Source organism: Salmo salar, chromosome ssa05 (assembly GCF_905237065.1).
Source record: "Salmo salar chromosome ssa05, Ssal_v3.1, whole genome shotgun sequence".
NCBI lineage: Eukaryota > Metazoa > Chordata > Actinopteri > Salmoniformes > Salmonidae > Salmo > Salmo salar.
In genome coordinates this window covers 81286524-81310365 of record NC_059446.1, presented here as the reverse complement: position 1 = coordinate 81310365, position 23842 = coordinate 81286524, and the positions used below count along the sequence as shown (strand labels likewise).

Sequence of the window (23842 nt, the reverse complement as noted above, 5' to 3'; positions counted from 1 at the left end):
AGTGCCAACTGTAAAGTTTGGGGGAGGAGGAATAATGGTCTGGGGCTGTTTTTCATGGTTCGGACTAGGCCCCTTAGTTGCAGTGAAGGGAAATCTTAACGCTACAGCATACAATGACATTCTAGAAAATTCTGTGCTTCCAACTTTGTGGCAACAGTTTGGGGAAGGCCCTTTCCTGTTTCAGCTTGACAATGCAGCTATTCACAAAGGTAGGTCCATACAGAAATGGTTTGTCGAGATCGGTGTGGAAGAACTTGACAGGCCTGCACATAGCCCCGACCTCAACTCCCATCGAACATCTTTGGAATGAATTGGAATGCCGACTGCAAGCCAGGACTAATTGCCCAACATCAGTACCCGGCCTCACTAATGGAAGCACGTCCCCGCAGCAATGTTCTAACATCTAAACTCAGCAGAAAAAGACACGTCCTCACTGTCAACTGCGTTTATTTTCAGCAAACTTAACATGTGTAAATATTTGCATGAACATAAGATTCAACAACTGAGACATAAAATTAACAAGTTCCACAGACATGTGACTAACAGAAATTGAATAATGTGTCCCTGAACAAAGTGGGGGGTCAAAATCAAAAGTCAGTATTTGGTGTGGCCACCAGCTGCATTAAGTACTGCAGGGCATCTACTCATGGACTGCTGCACCAGATTTGCCAGTCCTTGCTGTGAGATGTTACCCCTCTTTCACCAAGGCACCTGCAAGTTCCCGGACGTTTCTGGGGGGAATAGCCCTAGCCCTCACCCTTCGATCCAACAGGTCCCAGATGTGCTCAATGGGATTGAGATCCGGGCTCTTCGCTGGCCATGGCAGAACACTGACATTCCTGTCTTGCAGGAAATCACGCACCGAACGAGCAGTATGGCTGGTGGCATTGTCATGCTGGATGGTCATGTCAGGATGAGCCTGCAGGAAGGGTACCGCATGAGGGAGGAGGATGTCTTCCCTGTAACGCACAGTGTTGAGATTGCCTGCAAAGACAACAAGCTCAGTCCGATGATGCTGTGACACACCGCCCCAGACCACGAGGGACCCTCCACCTCCAAATCGATCCAGCTCCAGAGTACAGGCCTCGGTGTAACGCTCATTCCTTCGACGATAAATGCAAATCTGACCATCACCCCTGGTGAGACAAAACCACAACTCATCAGTGAAGAGCACTTTTTGCCAGTCCAGTCTGGTCCAGCGACAGTGGGTTTGTGCCCATAGGCGACATTGTTGCCGGTGATGTCTGGTGAGGACCTCCCTTACAACAGGCCTACAAGCCATCAGTTCAGCCTATTGCGGAGAGTCTGAGCACTGATGGAGGGATTGTGCGTTCCTGGTGTAACTCGGGCATTTGTTGTTGCCATCCTGTACCTGTCCCGCAGGTGTGATGTTCGGATGTACCGATAATGTGCAGGTGTTGTTACACGTGGTCTCCCACTGCAAGGACGATCAGCCATCTGTCCTGTCTCCCTGTAGCGCTGTCTTAGGCGTCTCAGTTTGGACATTGCAATTTATTGCCCTGGCCACGTCTGCAGTCCTGATGCCTCCTTGCAGCATGCCTAAGCCATGTTCACGCAGATGAGCAGGGACCCTGGGCATCTTTCTTTTGGTGTTTTTCAGAGTCAGTAGAAAGGCTTCTTCAGTGTCCCAAGTTTTCATAACTGTGACCTTAATTGCCTAACGTCTGTAAACTGTTATTGTCTTAACCGTTCCACTTGTGCATGTTCATTAATTGTTCATTAAACAAGCATGGGAAACAGTGTTTAAACCCTTTACAATGATTAAGATCTGTGAAGTTATTTGGAGTTTTACGAATTATCTTTGAAAGACAGGGTCCTGACAAAGGGATGTTTTTTTGTTGTTGCTCAGTTTAGTAGAAAGCCTTCCCAGAAGAGTGGAGGTTGTTATAGAAGCAAAGGAGGGACCAACTCCATATTAATGCCCATGATTTTGGAATGAGATGTTTGAAGAGCTTTACTTTTGGTAATGTAGTGTAACTCAAGTTTTCATCCTCAGGTCCAACATCACTATTGTGCCATTCACATACAGTAATGTAGTATGTATTTATTAGTTGTATCATTCACAAAATGGTTACTGCCATACTGTTTGTCATTACATTATAAATTAAATAAAAATATAGGACAAAACAATTAGCATAGCATGGCAGCAACACATATAAATAAGGAAAATATCTTCTAATGTCTCAATGTGATACCACAAGAGTCGAATGGAGGGTAAAATAGCCAATATGTCTATATGTGAAATATTTAATAATTCATAAAATAAAGTATCACATGTGGCGTATTGGTAGGCCTTTTGGGTCTACACTAGTGGTGCGCGGATCAGCTGTTTCTTCACCCGCAAGCAATTGCAAATCTGTAACCGCCGGATTATATGTTATAAAGTGAGAATCTGAGGCCCGCACCCAACCCTAACCCGCAAATATAGAGAATGTGCTTGGCTACAGTCAGAGACTGCAGAGTGATATTTTGACAGGGGGTGCAGGATTTGTTTTTGCCTGATTTCGGTATTTATGCTTATAATTTCCGACATTTTGGTTGGCTTCTGTCATATGTTGCCTTAGAAGACTAAATAAACCTTTGCTCAACAGAATGTAATAGATCGATAGAATGAATGCTTCAATCTAGTTCACATCGGTAAAGTTCTCATCTTTCGCGGGGCAAAGAAGTTTAGGGACTGGGGAGAAAATATACTGCTCAAAAAAATAAAGGGAACACTTAAACAACACAATGTAACTCCAAGTCAATCACACTTCTGTGTAATCAAACTGTCCACTTAGGAAGCAACACTGTGATTGACAGTAAATTTCACATGCTGTTGTGCAAATGGAATAGACAACAGGTTGAAATTATAGGCAATTAGCAAGACACCCCTAATAAAGGAGTGGTTCTGCAGGTGGTAACCACAGACCACTTCTCAGTTCCTATGCTTCCTGGCTGATGTTTTGGTTACTTTTGAATGCTGGCGGTGCTTTCACTCTAGTGGTAGCATGAGACGGAGTCTACAACCCACACAAGTGGCTCAGGTAGTGCAGCTCATCCAGGATGGCACATCAATGCGAGCTGTGGCAAGAAGGTTTGCTGTGTCTGTCGGCGTAGTGTCCGGAGCATGGAGGCGCTACCAGGAGACAGGCCAGTACATCAGGAGACGTGGAGGAGGCCGTAGGAGGGCAACAACCCAGCAGCAGGACCGCTACCTCCGCCTTTGTGCAAGGAGGAGCAGGAGAAGCACTGCCAGAGCCCTGCAAAATGACCTCCAGCAGGCCACAAATGTGCATGTGTCTGCTCAAACGGTCAGAAACAGACTCCATGATGGTGGTATGAGGGCCCGACATCCACAGGTGGGGGTTGTGCTTACAGCCCAACACCGTGCAGGACGTTTGGCATTTGCCAGAGAACACCAAGATTGGCAAATGCGCCACTGGCGCCCTGTGCTCTTCACAGATGAAAGCAGGTTCACACTGAGCACATGTGACACACGTGACAGTCTGGAGACGCCGTGGAGAACGTTCTGCTGCCTGCAACATCCTCCAGCATGACCGGTTTGGCAGTGGGTCAGTCATGGTGTGTGGTGGCATTTCTTTGAGGGGCCGCACAGCCCTCCATGTGCTCGCCAGAGGTAGCCTGACTGCCATTAGGTACCGAGATGAGATCCTCAGACCCCTTGTGAGACCATATGCTGGTGCGGTTGGCCCTGGGTTCCTCCTAATGCAAGACGATGCTAGACCTCATGTGGCTGGAGTGTGTCAGCAGTTCCTGCAAGAGGAAGGCATTGATGCTATGGACTGGCCCGCCCGTTCCCCAGACCTGATTCCAATTGAGCACATCTGGGACATCATGTCTCGCTCCATCCACCAACGCCACGTTGCACCACAGACTGTCCAGGAGTTGGCGGATGCTTTAGTCCAGGTCTGGGAGGAGATCCCTCAGGAGATCATCCGCCACCTCATCAGGAGCATGCCCAGGCGTTGTAGGGAGGTCATACAGGCACGTGGAGGCCACACACACTACTGAGCCTCATTTTGACTTGTTTTAAGGACATTACATCAAAGTTGGATCAGCCTGTAGTGTGGTTTTCCACTTTAATTTTGAGTGTGACTCCAAATCCAGACCTTCAAGGGTTGATAAATTGGATTTCCACTGATTATTTTTGTGTGATTTTGTTGTCAGCACATTCAACTATGTAAAGAAAAAAGTATTTAATAAGATTATTTCATTCATTCAGATCTAGGATGTGTTATTTTAGTGTTCCCTTTATTTTTTTGAGCAGTGTACAATAAAGCAACAACAAAAAACGGGAAGGTTTTTCTGTGCAAAATGTCCAGATGATATTAGTTTGACCGGTTGTAAGCCAAAAGTAAAATGTGAAAACGACCCAACGTGTTTCTGATGAGATTTTAGTTCGGCTTCGAAGCATATTTTATGTGGTTTAAATTGAAATCTTATCAGTTTTTATGATGAAGACAGCGCCCAGATGGTATCTACAGTAACTGAGAACGGCACTCTCAAGATGCAGAACGAAATAAATAATATTTATCCACTCCTGTTCCCAAATCCACATTTTACCTACAATTGGTGTATAGTTTTACTGCAAGAAATGCTTACTTCTGCATGACTTAGGCTATTATTAAGGATATAGCCGTATTCGCACGGGACTAGTATTACTAGAGAACGTTGGTTTAGTATTTATTACCCCAGAATGTCTTTTATTCCACAGGACAATTAGGACAGGATTGTTTTTTTCCCCCAAACTGCCCCCTGTAATTCTCTTTTTTTTCTATAAATTGACAGTTATGACTGAATCGTGGATGTTTTTTTCTAGGCGTGAAGTTATTTAAAAAATACCAGATAACCTCAATGTAGCCTATAGAAATTAAAATTAAACATTAACTGGATTTTTTAAAGGTATTGTTTCTCTTTATTTAATCCGCGTGCCACCCACCTGCCCTTCAGCCACACGATATGTAATGACCCTAAACCCGTCCGCCTCGCAGATATAACCGCGGGACTGCGGGTTATGAGTCAACCCGCGCATCACTAGTCTACACTAGTGGTTTTATGAATGTTGATAATGTGTTATGTAGATGTGTATAAATCGTGAAATGTTTGCCTTATCATAACGCGGTATACTTATCAACTACAGCACTTAACATTGTAATGTCCACATAATTGACATGAACCGGTGGGGATGACTTCTTTGACTCAACATCACTCCTCAGAAGAATCAAGAAAATATCTCCTGTCAGATTACCTGCTGAAAGTTTTAGCTTGGCTGTATCTTAAATTGTCATTATGCAATTTCACACATCCTCTCTCCTAGCCTCACTTCAACCATATTGAAAGATCATGTCCAAGATCCCCCCCAGACCTTCTCCAATGCATTTTGAGATTAATCCAGAAAGAACCCTAATCATGCAGATTCCTTCATTCTATGATTTACAATTTACCTTCCATAGTACACAATTGGACCTTCATTTGCCGGTCTTATCCAGGGTTTTGCCCTAGTACTACACAGCTGATTCAAATAACCAACTCATCATCCAGCTTTGATGATTTGTATCAGCTGTGTAGTGCTAGGGGAAAAAACTAAATGTGCACCCAATGGGGACCCCAGGACCCAGTTTGGGAAACCTTGGTCTAAACAGATAATGTTAGGACAGCGGTCATGTTATTCTGTGCCATTTGTGTGTCTTCAAACAACATTAACCTTTTTGATGCATCATAAAACATGCCTTTGAGCTGTTATGTATTATTTAATAAAATCTCAATTGCATGGACTTTGATAATAACATTGTCATTCAGGCACATAACTTGAGTGTACGTACGAATCAACTTTCCCCAACAGGGGGAAGCAAAACTGAACTAATCAGACAAAATATTAGATTAAATTTGCCACACTGTGAGCAAGGTATAATCAAAGTATTATTTACATGGTAAGCTTTATTTTGTTCTATGATCCAGTCACATTATTACATTTGTATTCATATATTGATGTTTTATTTAAGTAAAGTCTATAGACAACAGTACATCTAAACCACTTGTCAAACTCCTTCCATGGAGGGCCGAGTCCTCGGTCTGCGGGTTTTCGCTCCTCCAATGTACTTGATTATTGATGAATTAAGGTCACTAATTAGAAAACAACGCCACTCAGCTGTCTAGGTCTTAATTGAAAGGAAAACCCCAAAACCCGCAGCCCTCCATGGAATGAGTTTGACACCACTGATCTAAACATTTGAGTGGCGCCCTCTCATCTCAACTGATGTGAAAACAATAGGTTTAACCAGGGCTCCTCTCCAACCTTGTTCCCGGAGAGCTACCCTCCTGTACGTTTTTATTTCAACCCCAGTTGTTAGTAACCTGATTCATTTTACCAACCAGCTCATTATTTGAATCAGTTGTGCTAGATTAGGGTTGGAGCGAAAACCTACAGGACGGTAGCTCTCCAGGAACAGTGTCACTGTATTGTGAGGTGTTATCCTACCCCGGAACGCTGCCTTGGTGTCAGAAGTGAGATAGGACTATCATATCCGGATGGTTCATAACCTGTGTAGGCATACTCTACCAGCCTATCATAACTCATTCACTTGTGGCTATGTCAAATTGTCAATTGAAATGATCACTGCACACTCAAGTGAATGACGCTTCTTTATGTTCGAAGTATCTGTCAATCAATTATAGAAGACGCTTTCCCAACTACCTTGTTTCCGCAATGAATGTTGCGTTCCAAGCTGGGCGCATCAGTACATGTAATAGCGCGTGCTTCCGCTTGTCCCTTTTCAGTAGAAAAGTACCAGGAAAAACGGGAAATAAACTATTTTATTCGGAGAGGAACATCGAGTGGGGAGGATCTAGCTTTGCTCGTGTTGGAATAATTCGATTGGGAGAGAGAGAGGTGTCTACAACTGTGAAGATAATAAAAAATTTTGTATGAGCGCTAGCTAATAGATCTATTTTTTTGCCACGGTTTGTTCTTTCCAAAGGAATAATGACGAACACATGGATGCTATTGACTCTCGCGGTGGCGACCTGTTTTATGAGTGAAACGGTGAGTAAAGTTGTCAGGACAAGAAAAGTAATATTTAAAATGTTTTGTTAAACCTCTCGCGGTAAGGAGCTGCTGAAATATTTTTTTAAACGGGCTTTGGTTTCGATGTAGGCTATTTTGCATGCTTGTCTCACTCGCGTTCTTCATAACCTCTGCGAGTAATTTATCTGGCTACTTTTACAAGTAAAGAAGTCAATGTAACTATTGTTATTTATGTGTTCCCCTTTTCTTTCCCTTGTGCACTTCCCATATGACTGAAGTGTTATCACATTGTGGGCCAAATAATAAGGATACCTTTTTACAGTTGCCCTTAAAAGCACCTGTATGATTAATATTTGTATCAAGCCAAATTCATTATCGCAGAGTTACTTTAGTTTGATTCCAGTGGTCAAATATGATTTTCAAGAGGTGGTGTGGAACTATAGTTCCTTGGTCAAAACAGATTAAATGGTTGCATTTAACCAGGCTGAGAACACAGGCATCTCAGTGTTGCCTTTTAACAAGTGTCCAATAACCTCCTATTGAAAGACCCTAACCACCATCGCTCATCCCCTTCCATTTTTCAGCACAAAACATAAACACCAGCTCTGAGAGGCAGCACTTTTCTCTAATTCATTACATCTTGGACCGGACTCTAACCTCCATCAGTATCCATCTTTTTGTTCATGTGGAAACAGAGAAACTATTGCTCTAGATTTATCTCAATATTAAACTGAGATGTCGACACATCATATCAGTCACTGAAAGTACTTCATGTACTATACCACTGTCACCATGATATCTGACCTGATTGGTATTAAAGTCAACAGTGAAGGAACATCTACTGTTTAGGTGGAACTGAAATGACATCACTTGTCATATCATCATCAACGTTGTGTCATTGAAAGGGCTTCATACAGATGTACCACATCAAATACTAAGGCATGGTTGGGAATAACTTCAACAGTATAGAAACATCTGGACTTGGATGTACTTAACTGTCTGATCAAGGCTCTAGAAATATGCATGGAAATTCTGAATGAGAAAAGTAATGAAATACTAGCCTGACAAATAGGATTTCTTGAGAGGATGGAAAATGGTCACATACCGCAGCTTCAGTACTGACTGCTACTCTCATTCCTCCCCTGCCTCAATTAGCTTAGCAAATGTGAAGTTCTCGGAGAGAACCTGGGGGTGGCTAGGCAGCAAGGCACTAGACGGCTGGGTTGTGAGAGGGGAAAACCTTGTGATGTACACACCGTCTGCTCTGTATCTATGAAGCCCTGAAGTTGTCAACTGGAAACTGTAGGTTGTTTGGCTCAGATCTGAAGGTCAATAATAAGAGATGTTAGTTTTCAACCTTTCTTGACAATTGTAGCCTATGCCTGAAGATTTAGTAAATGTTTGGACTTCTCTTTTTTTGTGGTTTTGATTTGATTGTACATGGAATTGTGATCATTGCTACTCTGATCATGCATCCTAGAGTGAAAGTTAACCTTAACGTAACATTTTCTAGAAGAGCGTGGACCGTGGTCAAACGCAAGATGTTCCATGACGGTGTATACTGACAGCTTGCTGTGGTGTTATGCCAGCCAACTTTGTTTACCCAGTTGAAAAGCATCAGAGAGAATACCCCTGTCTGCTCTTTGCTGATAGATGTGACTGGTACTAAATGTTCTTTGCCTTGCGTTACTTCCATATATGGCCATAACGCTTTCCCGAAAACAAAAACACCCACTCCAGATGTTTTTGTACTGTATGTATCTGGCAGATATGCTCTCAATAGACATCAGTGTTATTTTTAGAGACCACTGAAGCTGTATGTGAGTCAGAGGTGACCGTCTGGATGTGAAAGACAGTGTGATTTGGACTCTGAATCCACATGTTCTATGTCCTCCTGACCCTCTTGGGTTAATTGATGCACAGAAGGACAGACTGACAAGCTGTGATAACGATATTATCAATGCGAAACAGGAACTAATTAGTTTTATTTCCTTTGGAACTGCAGTCTCACACAAGATCCTAAGTGGTGGTATTCTGTCTGACCTTAATTTGAGAATATTTTAAATACGTTTTTAAATGTTTCCTGTCAGCAGGAGGGAGGCCCTCCCCAGTGTTAGTCATGCATGCAGTACACAGGGTAGAGTATGTACTGTCGAACTGATCAGCGCTGACTGGATAGGGCTGGCCTGGGGGTCATGCAGCTTCACATGTAAGTGGAGCTGTGCTCCATTGGTATTTCTACTCATTTTCCCCAGCTCCCTTTGTCTCCTTCTCTCTCAACGGCTCTGTAAGAGCCTTTTATCTGTCCACCAAAGCTTGTCTGGAATTTTAAACATATTTGCAGGGTTGAGCTTGTTGCTGGGTCAAATACACAAGCATTTCAGTACACCTGCGATAACATCTGCTAAATATGTGTATGTGATAAATCAGAACTGATTTGAATACTTGTGGGGTTGAGCTTGTTGCTGGGTCAAATACTTGTGGGGTTGAGCTTGTTGCTGGGTCAAATACTTGTACGGTTGAGCTTGTTGCTGGGTCAAATACTTGTAGGGTTGAGCTTGTTGCGGGTGAAATACTTGTAGGGTTGTGGTTTGACAGCTTTGTTGATTGTCTTTTTTAAAAGGTCTGAGATTCTCCACTTCGGTCACTACCTCCCATCTGAAGAATCTGAGTTCTGTCACTTAGGTTAAATCAATTATTTATATTTTGCTACGATTTAAGGGAGGAAAGTTTCTCACAGAGCCTGTGTTGATCTTTCAACCCTGGGGATTCTTTTCTCTCTGCTGAGGATTTTCTGTGTTTTTGTAGAACACTGCTAAGCATGTCACAGATTGTCAAAGAATTTCAACAGTACACATTTGGGATCCTTTTCTAGATTCAGAGGGAGCCTGACATGGCCCACAGCTATCAGAACTGAATAGAAAACACAAGTCAAGATTGATATTTTAGTCATTTAGCAGATGCTTTTATCCAGAGTGACTTACAGGAACAATTAGGGTTAAGTGCCTTGCTCAAGGACACACCAACACATTTTTCACCTAGTCTGCTCAGGGATTTAAACAAACGACCTTTCGGCTTATGGCCCAATGCTCTTAGCCGCTAGGCTAGCTGTCGTCCTGAACTGCTGAGAGTGTATTTCCCTCCCTCCCCTCAGAACAGTTTGAATTTGTCAGAGCATGGACTCTACAAGGTGTCAAGTGTTCCACAGGGATGCTGGCCCATGTTTACACCGATGCTTGACACAAGTGTGGGATGCAAAGTTGGCTGGATGTGGTGGACCATTTTTGATACACACGGGAAACTGTTCAGCGTGGAAAAAGAACTGTAACACTGCTGGGTTGACACAATCAAACCAGTACGCCTGGCAACTACTACCATACCCCGTTCAAAGGCACTTCAATATTTTGTCTAGCCCATTCACCCTCTGAATGGCACACATACACAATACATGTCTCAAGGCTTAAAAATAATTTTTTTAACCTGTATCCTCCCCTTCATCTACACTGATTGAAGTGGATTTAACATGCGGCATCAATAAGGGATCATAGATTTCACCTGGTCAGTCTGTGTCATGGAAAGAGCAGGTATTCTTTCTGTTTTGTCCACTCAATGTGTCTGCTGTTTTATAGTAATCCGTGTTAATGAAATAGTCTGTCCACATGAGATTCTTTTATAGTGATCTCTCTCAGGTACTCAGATGTCTGCTCTCATTTGGTACTGATGCCAGTTGTTCATGATCTAGTTGCTGATTGTTCTGACCCAGTTGTGTGTTAATAATCTAGTTGCTATTTGTTGTAACCCAGGTGTGGCGTATGGGCCAGCGGTCTGTCTCATGCTTCAGGACTAATTCTTCTGGCTCTTGAGTGACTGTAGTTGTAGATCTTCTTGGCATCAAGGCCTGAAGAAACTTTGCATAAAGAAGCATGTCATTAGTGTTGAACAGGAACATGAAGGGTATCAGATGTACTGTAACTACTGTAGTTTATACTTGGGACATAGGCCCCCATCCTCCTACTGGGATGCCAGACCACTTTTATGTGAGGGAGGTCATTACTTCTATTCACATTGGTATGATTTTCACATGGTAATATTACAAGTCATATAGATTTACAGAATTTTACCTGGATATGGTCGCATCATGTTGACCTTCAGCGGGAATATGGGCTCAGTGTTTGGGTCATCAGCAAGGACTCTGGCCTTGGTGTCGGCAGCTGGCCCGCATCTCCCTCCCGACCAAATGCGCCCACGTCGACCATGGTGAAGCGGTACTTTGCATTGCGGACTGTCATCCGGACTATTGTGAAATATCCCTTGTAGTTGTAGTACTCGCTACCAGAGTTTTCTGGAGCTCGGATCTGAATATGTTTCCCTTCGACTGCTCCTACACAACTGATAATTCCAACGATCTCAAAACTCTCAGGCGATTTCGGCCCATTTTGCTACTGAGGGATAAGCAACAAAATCTGCCTTCGAGACATGCCAGATAGCCTGGCAAGCTTTGCTGACGATGGCAAACTGTTTCCTAGCTTATAACTAGCATCAATGCTTTTGCGGTGTGCCTGTAATTGCCAAAAACATCCAAAAGTACTGAACATGTCTTCCCTTGTCAATGCTTTGCATAGGTCAGACTAGAGACATGTATTCTCAATTGTCCCCTCTTGTAGTGATCAGTGGACCAACATGCCATTTTCTCCCTCGTGAGAAATATAAACAAATGACTAGTAAGAGCAGTTCAACCTCTTCTAATTTGGAGGCAGACAATGTTTGCTTTTGTAGCTAGTTAAATCCTGAAAGTAAATTTGTATCTGGAGTGTAGTATATATATATATATATATATATACTGCTCAAAAAAATAAAGGGAACACTTAAACAACACATCCTAGATCTGAATGAAAGAAGTAATCTTATTAAAGACTTTTCTTTACATAGTTGAATGTGCTGACAACAAAATCACACAAAAATAATCAATGGAAATCCAATTTATCAACCCATGGAGGTCTGGATTTGGAGTCACACTCAAAATTAAAGTGGAAAACCACACTACAGGCTGATACAACTTTGATGTAATGTCCTTAAAACAAGTCAAAATGAGGCTCAGTAGTGTGTGTGTGGCCTCCACGTGCCTGTATGACCTCCCTACAACGCCTGGGCATGCTCCTGATGAGGTGGCGGATGATCTCCTGAGGGATCTCCTCCCAGACCTGGACTAAAGCATCCGCCAACTCCTGGACAGTCTGTGGTGCAACGTGGCGTTGGTGGATGGAGCGAGACATGATGTCCCAGATGTTCTCAATTGGATTCAGGTCTGGGGAACGGGCGGGCCAGTCCATAGCATCAATGCCTTCCTCTTGCAGGAACTGCTGACACACTCCAGCCACATGAGGTCTAGCATCGTCTTGCATTAGGAGGAACCCAGGGCCAACCGCACCAGTATATGGTCTCACAAGGGGTCTGAGGATCTCATCTCGGTACCTAATGGCAGTCAGGCTACCTCTGGCGAGCACATGGAGGTCTGTGCGGCCCCCCCAAAGAAATGCCACCCCACACCATGACTGACCCACCGCCAAACCGGTCATGCTGGAGGATGTTGCAGGCAGCAGAACGTTCTCCGCGGCGTCTCCAGACTCTGTCAAGTCTGTCACGTGCTCAGTGTGAACCTGCTTTCATCTGTGAAGAGCACAGGGCGCCAGTGGCGAATTTGCCAATCTTGGTGTTCTCTGGCAAATGACAAACGTCCTGCACGGTGTTGGGCTGTAAGCACAACCCCCACCTGTGGACGTCGGGCCCTCATACCACCCTCATGGAGTCTGTTTCTGACCGTTTGAGCAGACACATGCACATTTGTGGCCTGCTGGAGGTCATTTTGCAGGGCTCTGGCAGTGCTTCTCCTGCTCCTCCTAGCACAAAGGTGGAGGTAGCGGTCCTGCTGCTGGGTTGTTGCCCTCCTACGGCCTCCTCCACGTCTCCTGATGTACTGGCCTGTCTCCTGGTAGCGCCTCCATGCTCTGGACACTACGCTGACAGACACAGCAAACCTTCTTGCCACAGCTCGCATTGATGTGCCATCCTGGATGAGCTGTACTACCTGAGCCACTTGTGTGGGTTGTAGACTCCGTCTCATTCAACAGTGACCAAAACATCAGCCAGGAAGCATAAGAACTGAGAAGTGGTCTGTGGTTACCACCTGCAGAACCACTCCTTTATTGGGGGTGTCTTGCTAATTGCCTATAATTTCCACCTGTTGTCTATTCCATTTGCACAACAGCATGTGACATTTATTGTCAATCAGTGTTGCTTCCTAAGTGGACAGTTTGATTTCACAGAAGTGTGATTGACTTGGAGTTACATTGTGTTGTTTAAGTGTTCCCTTTATTTTTTTGAGCTATATATATATATATATATATATATATATATATATCTATAATCAAATTATATTTTTAATTCTTAAAGTAGAGTTCAAAGCATAACACCAGACATGTTGCTAGCTAGTATTTGTAAACAGGCAATTACACGGGATCCAGAAGTTTTTAAATGTCGTCGCTAGCTAGAGTGAGTGTCTGGGCCCCTCATGACTCCACCTATGAACATGCATGTGATCTACGTACGTAAACAGTGCAGAGGCCTTAAAGCTGTGTGTTTGGTGGCATCACATCAAGGAATACCACAAACGGAGACAGATCCATAGCTTCTCTTTCTGACCAAGCCTGGGGTATAGTTTAAGAACTTGTGAAAAACTATAATTACCATTTGAGCCTGAATTTAGACAGTAATTGCTTAGTAATCCTGTCTTTTGAAGTGATTTCATGTGAAGACTCATTTGCTGTCAGCTGTTTTACTCTGGCATTAACAGAAAGATGCAATGAATTTCTCTCTGCTTTACATTAGCTAGATTTTGCACAACTGAACTTTGCTTTTCCTTAGCTACTCCTGAAACTCCCACTCATGTCCCCTGTTCATGTTTTGGCTCAGGTAATCCCTGGAATATGACAGGGTCAAACCGTGATTACCTGGATGGAAAACGGAGGCAGAAAATAATGGATTTTGTTATAAATGATTGGAAAGATTTTCTGTTCAACTCTTTCATGAACTCTTGCCACTGAAAGCTTCCTAGAATAATAAGATATCAAATTAGTCTTATCTATTGCAAAGTATTGTATTAGATGTTTTCCCATTTAGTATGTGCTGGACATAGTGGTCATTCCAGAGAGCTACTGCCTAAATCCTGCGATGCAGCTTTGATTGAATGTAGTCCTTAACGTTTAAGGTTAGAGTTGAAGGAGTGTGGATCACCCAACCCTCACACAGGGTCCCACACCCCAGTAAACTACTTCATACTCGCACTACTGTAGTGTCCAAGGACCAAAGTTAATGTCTTTATTAATACAGGTAAGTATAAATGAACACATTTCGTGTTTACAATGATGACCTGTCCCAAGGCATAGACAGCAGTGAGAGAGGCTTGGAGTATAAGAAGCTCTGACAAGTAGTGGCAGCATCTCTCTCTCTTTGAAAGACCACACTTGACAAATTCATATTTTGTGCACACTGAAACTAGCACATGTAATCTCACCATAATTTGGTTGTCACTCTCTGATTATAATTTCATAACATGCACGACATCTCGTTCCTCCATTCAGGTACAGTCAATAAAACAAATATCCCCAGAATGTGTGACTCCAGTAAGTTGGCTCTCTGCCCCCCTCCAAGAAGACGTACAGTATTACTGGAAAACCCAGGCCAGTAGAATATCCCAGCCTCATAGCCCTAGTACAACACCTGTGTTTATTAAATCATATGAAGAATACCAGACATGCCTCTGGTCTGAATGGGCTGTATTCATCCTGTTAGTCTCTGCAGCAGTTCTGGTGGAGCTCTGGCACTGTCTAGTAGTTAGTTAATGTACTTCCTGTGTACTCCTGAGGGGCTGCGAATGTCAGCAGCTGGTTGGACAGCTACTACATCGGCAAGGTCTCTATCCCAAATGGCACCCAGTTCCCTATGTAGTGCACTACTTTTGACCAGGGCCCATCAAAAGTAGTGCACTAAATAAGGAATAGAGAGCCATTTGGGACGTAGCCTAGAGCTGCTGAGCCCTCGGCAGATGTGGGTTAATATTGTAACCCACACCTGTAACATCTGTGCTGCTTCCCAACACTGTGGAAGGAAGCTGGTTACTACAGAGCTCCTGTGCTGTTGGTCCACATGCTGGGTTATTGTCTTGGTAGACCTGTTTGGTTGCATTCATGGTGTTGCTGTCATTGGGTGATGCTGATAGACGGTATGTGTATATATATTTATGGTCAGTGTTGCTGGTAGCTTTGGATGTTATTTAATGTGTGAATGTAAGCAGCACAGAACGTCCTGTTTTCCTCTGGCTGTCCGACAGGACTTTCAAAGGAAATCCAATGTTTTTCATGTTGCGATTACATTCATATCAGGCAGTCATCCTAGATCTGCCTGGAATGTATTTTAAAAAGCCCCATAAGTCCAGTGTTAGTCATATCTTGGCAGGTTCCCTCTTTCCATCGTTACAGCTGACGACTATACCTGTGGAGGAGGGTGACATGATTAGCTGACATGTCCCCAGTATTTGTTGCTGTGATAGCCGCTAACAACAATACCTTAATGATTCAGACCTTTAGTAGGGGCTGGCTGACTGGGCTGTTTGGAAGGAGCTAGCTGGTGAGCAGAGGGAGAGAAGAGGGAGTATTTCCTTTTCAGTTGTAGACTTGGCACAGCCTGAAAGCCCAGTCCTGAGCTCCTCAGCTCCCTGCACAATACCTCACTTGTGCTGCTACTTTGGCCCAGGAATGTGAGGCTCACCTTCATGTGTCTGACAGCAGTTTGTTTTGGAATGAGAGATATTATTCACCACCACATCGTACTGCTGCAAACATCGTTCTCTTATCGCCTCTTCGCTCTCCCCCTCTGAAGAGTTGAGGCAGCCCCATATGCTGTTGAAACCCCCATAAACCACTGCTTTAGATAGTCCGTTCTATTCACAAGATGTGAAAGTAATTGATCCTCACATCTTGAACAGTGTATTTTGTCAAGGCATGTTTGCTACGTGTGGGCTAGGTGCAAAAATGTTGTTCAGAAACTAATCATAAAGCATACTTTCGTGTGTTCATATCGGCCTCTGGAAAACAGAGCCTGACACAATCTTAGCCTGTTCTTAGATAAAGCCTAACCTAACACTACTATCTAATAAGAAAGTGAAATGCCGGCAGCATGAAAATACTGCCAGTTGTACTGTACTGGGGCCTGATCTGAGTCCTTGACTAATCCTGACCAACAAAGGGCATTGGAGGAAATAATCAGGGCTGTTTAATGTCTGGGAGTCTGTATTGATGTTGTACTTCATGATGTTGTACTTCATGATGCAGTGGCTGGTCATTCACACTGACTAGACTACTACTGTATGGTCACTGGCTGACCCTGAGAGTCTCCATCGTTCTCACAATGTTATACCTATTGGCTGTTTGGGGTCAACTTGACATTTGTCATAACACTTGTCTGCTTCAGAGGCTAAATCAGCTGAGTAGACCTGGGTCAAATACTTTTAAATACTGGGAAGTGTTTTCAGGGCTGGCAAATGGAAGTAGTGTACAGTAGGTATCAGTCACTCGTGACGCCAGTCCTACTCTTCATAGTGTACAGTAGGCATCAGTCACTCGTGACTCCAGTCCTACTCTTCATAGTGTACAGTAGGTATCAGTCACTCGTGACTCCAGTCCTACTCTTCATAGTGTACATAGGGTCTTCTAGGATTAGTCACCACTGAGCATTGACACGTCACAATAGAACGTAGTGTCAGAGGGGTCCGTTTTATCTTTTCTCCAATACTATTGGTCTATTACCATGTCAATCAATGCTTGAATAGAAACGTAGCTTACACTCTGGATTTTGATGCAGTCGCTAAAGTCCCATTTTAGTTTTCATTGCAGCCTGGTTTGAATGCCACGGTTATGTATAATGTGTACTAACACTTAAGTAGCACTATGTGGTCTTCTAGCATTAGTTGACATGGGAGCCCTTATATACGTTGTTATCCTGCATTACTTTGATCATGACTTCCTGTCTTATGTTCTGCCTGCTGCGTTCTCTATAGTATGTTGCATAGCAAACAAAAGATGATTCACTGTGTGTGACAGTTTGAAAGACCACTGGAGCACAACACAATGGCACACCAAAGATGTGTTTTTGTACAGATGACAATTATTTCCTAAAGGAAATGTTAGTCAGAGGTTGATATGAGTTTGTGGCTTCGAACTGTTTCCCTCAGTGATCCCAGTCGGAGGCCAAAAGGGAAGGTCTTTATCTAGCTGGGTATTCCCTCTTTTCAGCCAGAGCCATTGTTGTGCTCTTTGAAGCATCTGTCTCCTTCAGTGAGTCTGAAATGGCTTGTCTTCTTATTGTGTACTAGGCTCTGCTTCCTTTGAAGCAAGACTCGTTCCTTTTTCTTACATCATCCTTGTCTGTCCCTTTTTTCCCTCTCCTTCACGATCAAAGACCTGAAAATTGAACCAGGCTCCTTAGTGTCAACATTCATCAGCGGAGCAAAAAGGCAGACCTCGGTGTGTTTGTGTGCGCACACAGAGGGTTCATCCTTAGTACCTTTGTCAGACGTATTGCTTTTGTGGGGATTTTGGGAAGCACAATTGTGTGGAAACATCACACGTCTTGGTGAGTGTCAGTGGCTGTGCATGGTGATTTCCATGAGCCCTGACAGGCTAGTTGAAGAGGTGGCCACCAGGCTACTGTGGTGGGCCAGAGATCTAAAGGAATGCAGGGGGTTGGGAGGGAGGACTAGAAGGATCCAGGGTTCAGAGAGTCAGACTACATGGTTCCATCTGCTCTTCATTCTTCTGTTCACAATAACACTGCCTTGGGATTGGATGAGCCAGTCAGACAATGACACCTTCCTGTTTTAACCTGCTGTCCACATGCAGAGGAATTACAGGAAGACTGATTCTTTGGTTTCTTCTTCAGAACATGGGAAGATTTGATCCAGGCCTTCATAGCTTCTAAGTGGTATTTCAGGTAATGGGGAGGCTCATCATGAGACGCCTGCTTCTGTTCATTTGTTTGTTTCCCAGGGAACTGTGAGATTTAAAAAATTCTCCCAAAATATGTCTTGATTTTCTTAGCATTGTTCTTTGAAATTTGTTTTGCTCTTGCGCTTCTAATGCCTGTATAAAATAAACAGCATGGATATCCTCCACAGTGAAAAGTGTTTGTATAATCTTAAGGGCATCTACACTGGGAATAGTTTGTCATGTGATCACATTGAGTATTATTATGGGTCCTGGATGCTGATCAAGGGAAAGGGGGATACCTAGTCAGATGTACAACTGAAATGTGTCTTCCGCATTTAACCCAACCCCTCTGAATCAGAGGTAAACTGTGGTATATCAGACAATATACCATGGGTATGACGCAAACGCTCTTGTTTACTGTTCTATTTATGTGGAACTATTTTGTAATAGCAATAAGGCGTCTTGGGGGTTTGTGGTATATGGCCATCATGCTAAGGGCTGTATCCAGGCTGTACTCTGCATTACAGCGTTCATAGCCGTGGTATATTGGACACATACCACACCCCTCAGGCCTTATTGCCTAAATAGCATGTGAGTACCTGTAGAATTCAATTTATATGGTGGAGACACTTTTTCGTTCATCTCTTGTTCTCCATTCACAGACATTGATCTCGGCCCAGTCGGATTACCTGTATCTGGATGACCTATCAGGAGACTCCGTAGACGACGACGGTTACAACTCTGGCTCTGGGTCCGGTGATATGAGTAAGCAATGGTTACGTTCTTCTAAAATATTTCACCCTTATTTCCTAATGTCATTTACATAGCAACCTGATAACGCCTTGTTAAAAGTTATAGCTGTATGGAAAGCTATAATTGTACTGGCTCTACGAAGGTCCTAGACGGTGCACAGAAACCTTTTGACTTTGGTTAGACTACTAGGGCACACTGGTACTGCAGGATCACAATGGACCTACGGAGGCGGTGAAAGCACAGATGTTTCACATGCAGTCAACCAAGACTGTTAATTACCCAGCATATGTCATGTAGAGAGACGTTCAATAATGAATGAGTCATTATTTCATATACCCTAACCTGAAGTGCTACTGAACCATAGACTGGATAATGTACTGTACAAGAACACCCAAACATCTGGCTTGCAGTCTATTTCTGAGTCAGTATGGCAGTGGTTGTGACATTATTGGTCGACTCATAATGAAAAGTGCGTCAATCATTATTAGTGAATCCATTAGCACTGGCATTGTTGTGATTTGTTGTTTATCATGTTAGCCCTGCCTGCAAACCAAATTTCTCTTTGGGGTCAATACATTTTAGATTATTTTCCTCCTCAGCTATCGTTGAGGTCACTGAGCCAGTCAAAGTGAAAAGGGTGTTCGCCGCTCCTGAAGCAGAGCCAACCCAGGACTCTCTACCAGACCTTTCAACCACCGTGGAGATGTTTACATTCACTGACCTGAGCACAGAAATAGCTGAGACAGAAACAGAGACCGAAACAGAGGTATGCCTCTCTTTTTAACTGACTTTAGTGTGGGCTTTTGAGCCGGTAGTGTGGTTGTTTCATTTCACCTCGCACTGCTGGCATGGCAAGGACTTAATAGTATCCCTGTGGTTTTATAGTTGCTGTGAAAATCTAAATCTCTTTCTCCCTCTGTCTGTGTCAGGCCCAGGTCCCTGAACGGTCTCTGGACGTGACGGAGGAGACTGTTATCAGTAGTGAATCTCCTCCCAGCACCACCGGTGCTTCCGGGTTGCTGTACGAGGCAGACACACCCTACGATGTACATTCTGAAAACCTATTCCAGAGGACGGAGGTGCTAGCTGGTATGTTCTGGTGTTTATTTATTCAGGAGATCCTATTGACATTAACATCGCTTTTTCCGATTGAGACCTGAGCATAATGAAAGCAATAAAATATCATGAGACAACATATGTTAAACATCACACAAAAAAAGCGATATACGATAATGATTCATCAAAACGGTAATTTGAAATCTATCAGTTCGAATTGAAGAAATCATTTTTCAATACATCCCACTATCAGAGATTGGATCTGAAACATGGCCTCTGTCTTAAATTGGGTAACTCTAGACTTTGTTTTTATTGATTCTGAAAGCAGACTCTTTGTCTTGGCGTTTGATAGCAGAGGGAAGGAGACTGAGTCAAGCAACCAACAACACTTCGGGATTGTTTTACAATGAAAGCATGTTATGAATGAAGAGTATAATTGTGACTCCTGAGTCGGCTCCGTCTCATATTTGATTAGTCCATTGATCTTAACTGCAGTCTAGTGCATCAAAGTTATCAGGGTGCTTTTTCCCATTAATTTCTCAATGTGAGTTGTTGCCAAACATTTGATACAAAGCAATCATAGTTCCCTATTAATTGTTCATCCACGTTAACAGAAGGTAATGGGGTTACATTTACTTTGCATTTTAGTCATTTAGCAGATGGTCTTATCCGTCGACTTACAATTAGTGCATTCATCTTAATATAGCTAGGTGAGACAACACATCACAATCATATCATTAATCGGGTTGGGGTAATTACCTTGCCCCACGTAGAGGTCTATCATTTCTGATTTGACTGTTATTAACACTTTATCTTCTAGCAAGGTTCCACTGTTGTGTTGTCAACACCAATCACTTGTATTGAATTATTGATCAATAAGCATCTTCTGACGTGGTTCTTCTCCCCCCCCAGCGGTGATAGCTGGCGGGGTTATAGGTTTGCTGTTCGCCATCTTCCTCATCCTCCTCCTGGTCTACAGGATGAGGAAGAAGGACGAGGGGAGCTACGTCCTCGGAGAATGCAAGGCCCCTAGCTCAGCCTATCAGAAAGCCCCCACCAAGGAGTTCTATGCCTGAAACACAAGGACCGCCACTATGAGGAGAAACCTCTGGCGCAACATAAAGACGAAGGCTGTGTCCCAAATGGCACCCTATGCCCTCTATAGTGTACTTACTACTTTTAACCAGTATCTGTGCACCATATAGGGTGTCATTTGGGATGCATACAAAACATCTCATACAGCAGGGTCCTCCTCGCATGCTGTTGGTTGAAATGGTATTGAATGAGGAAGTGTTTCAAGGAGCTTTTTCATATAGCAAATATACTTTTCCTTAATGAGGCCAAACAGGGCTATTGTAAATGTTTCATGTTTTGGATCATTCGAACGGTTGGAGAATTTCCTTGTCATGTGAGAACGTGAAACGTATTCATAGATTGCCATGGACTACTTTCTAACTGTAGAGGTACATATTTGTAAGGAAGGAAACTTTTTTTTTAAAAAGGTCACTGAAATAAAAATGACAGAATATAATTGTCCTATAGCTTTTTGATTTTTATCATAGCATGTCCAAAGTTGTTTTTTTCATTAACTTATGTTTTTCATGTTGAGGTTATGTAATGTTTCTAGTCTCAAAGCAATCTGGTCTCCAATTTAACTTGGATGAAAAAAAGAAAAAAAAAGTGTTTTATTATTATGCTATTTTTCTGGTCATTGTGTGAAATGAATTACAGGATTCCATAACTACCCAATGTCATCTGGACAAAGCAAAGGACATTCTTTTCTAGTAAAACATTACTGATATAAAGCTGTGTTTACCAACTCCAGTTTCCAACAGTACACATTTTTGTTGTAGTCCCTGACAAACTTGCCTGATTCAATTTGAGGGCCTTGTTAAGTTGACAAGTTGAATCAGGTGAGTTTGTCTGGGTCTACAACAAGGTGTACTGTTGGATGTACTTGAGGCCTGGAGTTAAGAATCACTGATTTAAATAGTACTCTTAAGGGCAGGGGTGTGAAACTCATTCCACTGCAGGCCTAGTGTCTGGGGGTTTTTGTTTTTTCTTCTGAAGACCTAGACAACCTGGTGAGGTATTTTCTAATTAGGGACCTAAATTAATCAATCAAGTACAAGGGAGGAGTGAACCCACACACTCAGCCCTCGGTGGAATGAGTTTGACACGTGCTTTGAGGAGTGCATTATATCACAGGAGGTTGGTGGCACCTTAATTGGGAGAATGGGCTCATGGTAATGTATCAAACACATGGTTTCCAGGTGATCGATGCCATTCCCTTTACTCCGTTCTGGCTATTCTTATGAGCCGTTCTCCCTCAGCAGCCTCCACTGCTATATGTACTCTGTGTTCCTGTTACCCAAAATATAGAGGAACCTTTTCAGTAGGATTCACTATTAGGTCCATGAATTTTCTCTTCCGATCACAATAGTATGTCAAGACTTGGGTGTTTTTATAGACAAACCTGCAAAACTTTTCGGACCAATTTATGATATAAAAGCTGATTTTCACTTATATGCAGCTTTTAAATGATGACTTGCTAGATATGGGGAACTAATGCTAATGAACAGTCCTATGCGCTCAACTCTTTTCAGTTGACATTGTAATGACTTTAGTACCGTGATTTACTCTAGCCACAGATGGGACACCGGACGTCTCTAATATCCGTTTCAACTTTGACTGAAAATCTGTCAGATTCGAAAGTCCAGGGCGTTTTCCCAAATGGCACCCTAGAGCCATATGAACCCTGGTCAAAAGCAGTACACTAAATGGGAACTAGGGTGCTATTTGTGATGTATTCCCAGTGAACAGGACATGGTGTACCTTATTACTTATCTGTTCCCCCTCTTTAGCATCTGTGAAGAATTATGAATGTCTACTATAGAACAGAATGTTCCTCTTCCCTAAAAAAATAACTTAAGATCACTGGGTTGATGTGTTTATCTCATGGTACGTAATTATTGAATAAAGGTATTTATAGTAAGACTTTCCTTGGACTTGGAACAGTGTTTTTGCCATTTATCACATGTAACACAATCTCCCCATTTATTTTGTTACCTTTAGTCCTGACTATTCTAAAGGTAGACTCAGCGAAATTATGTAGATGCATAAAGTAAAACGGCATAGTGGGTCAATTTCCACAACTAAGAGCGTTCGAGCGCGAAGCTAAACTTCTCTGTTTTGGTCCCGTGGCTGCCACATTGTAAGAGCATTTTTACATTTACATTTTAGTCATTTAGCAGACACTTATCCAGAGCGACTTACAGTAGTGAATGCATACATCTCGTACATTTCCCCCCCCCATACTGGTCCCCCGTGGGAATCGAACCCACAACCCTGGCGTTGCAAAACACCATGCTCTACCAACTGAGTCACACGGGACCGTGAAGGGATCCCATGCACATGTGCAAATACTGTATGTGTGACTGAGAGCGAAATCTTGCTCATTTAAATATCTGCAGTGCTGCTTGTGCAACATTTCACTGACTACCTTTAAGTCAGTGGTGCATCTGTATAATGTCTGTACTATAATTTATATAATTTATATATATTACATATTAGAAATAATATGTTCAAGTATATTGATGTATATTCAAATGTTTTAAGCCTTTGAAGTGCCTACCATTCTGAAAGTCTTTTTATTTTTACTGTTTGGGACATAGGATGTCTTCTCAGTGGCATGATGAAGTAGTAGTCATGAATATAAGCACAGGATACTGATGGCAACTTGGTGTTACAAAAGCAGTGTTGTATGTTATGATGGGAGACACTACTGAATAAACAATGTGGCTTAATATTAAATAGTAATCAAATGTGATTTCTTCTCTCTGGGTTGGTTGTATTTCTGATAAGGCTCCAACATATTGTGTCTGTGTTCTCTGGAATGTTGACACTGTTACAAAGTAAATGTAAGAACTTGCAGCACAAATACCAT

General features: G+C 42.9%; 1 protein-coding gene across 1 annotated transcript; it reads left to right on the top strand.

The window, feature by feature from the left end:
* The first annotated feature begins 6543 nt into the window (after window positions 1-6543).
* On the top strand, window positions 6544-23709 carry LOC106606033 (syndecan-2-like). The gene is made up of 5 exons (XM_014202105.2): window positions 6544-7066; window positions 18750-18852; window positions 19440-19606; window positions 19770-19929; window positions 20809-23709. The coding sequence occupies exons 1-5, from the start codon at window positions 7007-7009 to the stop codon at window positions 20970-20972; spliced, it is 654 nt and encodes a 217-aa protein (XP_014057580.1). The 5' UTR covers window positions 6544-7006; the 3' UTR covers window positions 20973-23709.
* The last annotated feature ends 133 nt before the right edge of the window (window positions 23710-23842 follow it).

Bases quoted from the DNA above. Each gene is read 5' to 3' on its own strand.
- LOC106606033 (XM_014202105.2), top strand. From the start codon at position 7,007: ATGACGAACACATGGATGCTATTGACTCTCGCGGTGGCGACCTGTTTT. The intron at 7,067-18,749 runs GTGAGTAAAGTT...CTCCATTCACAG, and splicing joins CCTGTTTTATGAGTGAAACG to ACATTGATCTCGGCCCAGTC. The intron at 19,607-19,769 runs GTATGCCTCTCT...TGTCTGTGTCAG, and splicing joins AAACAGAGACCGAAACAGAG to GCCCAGGTCCCTGAACGGTC.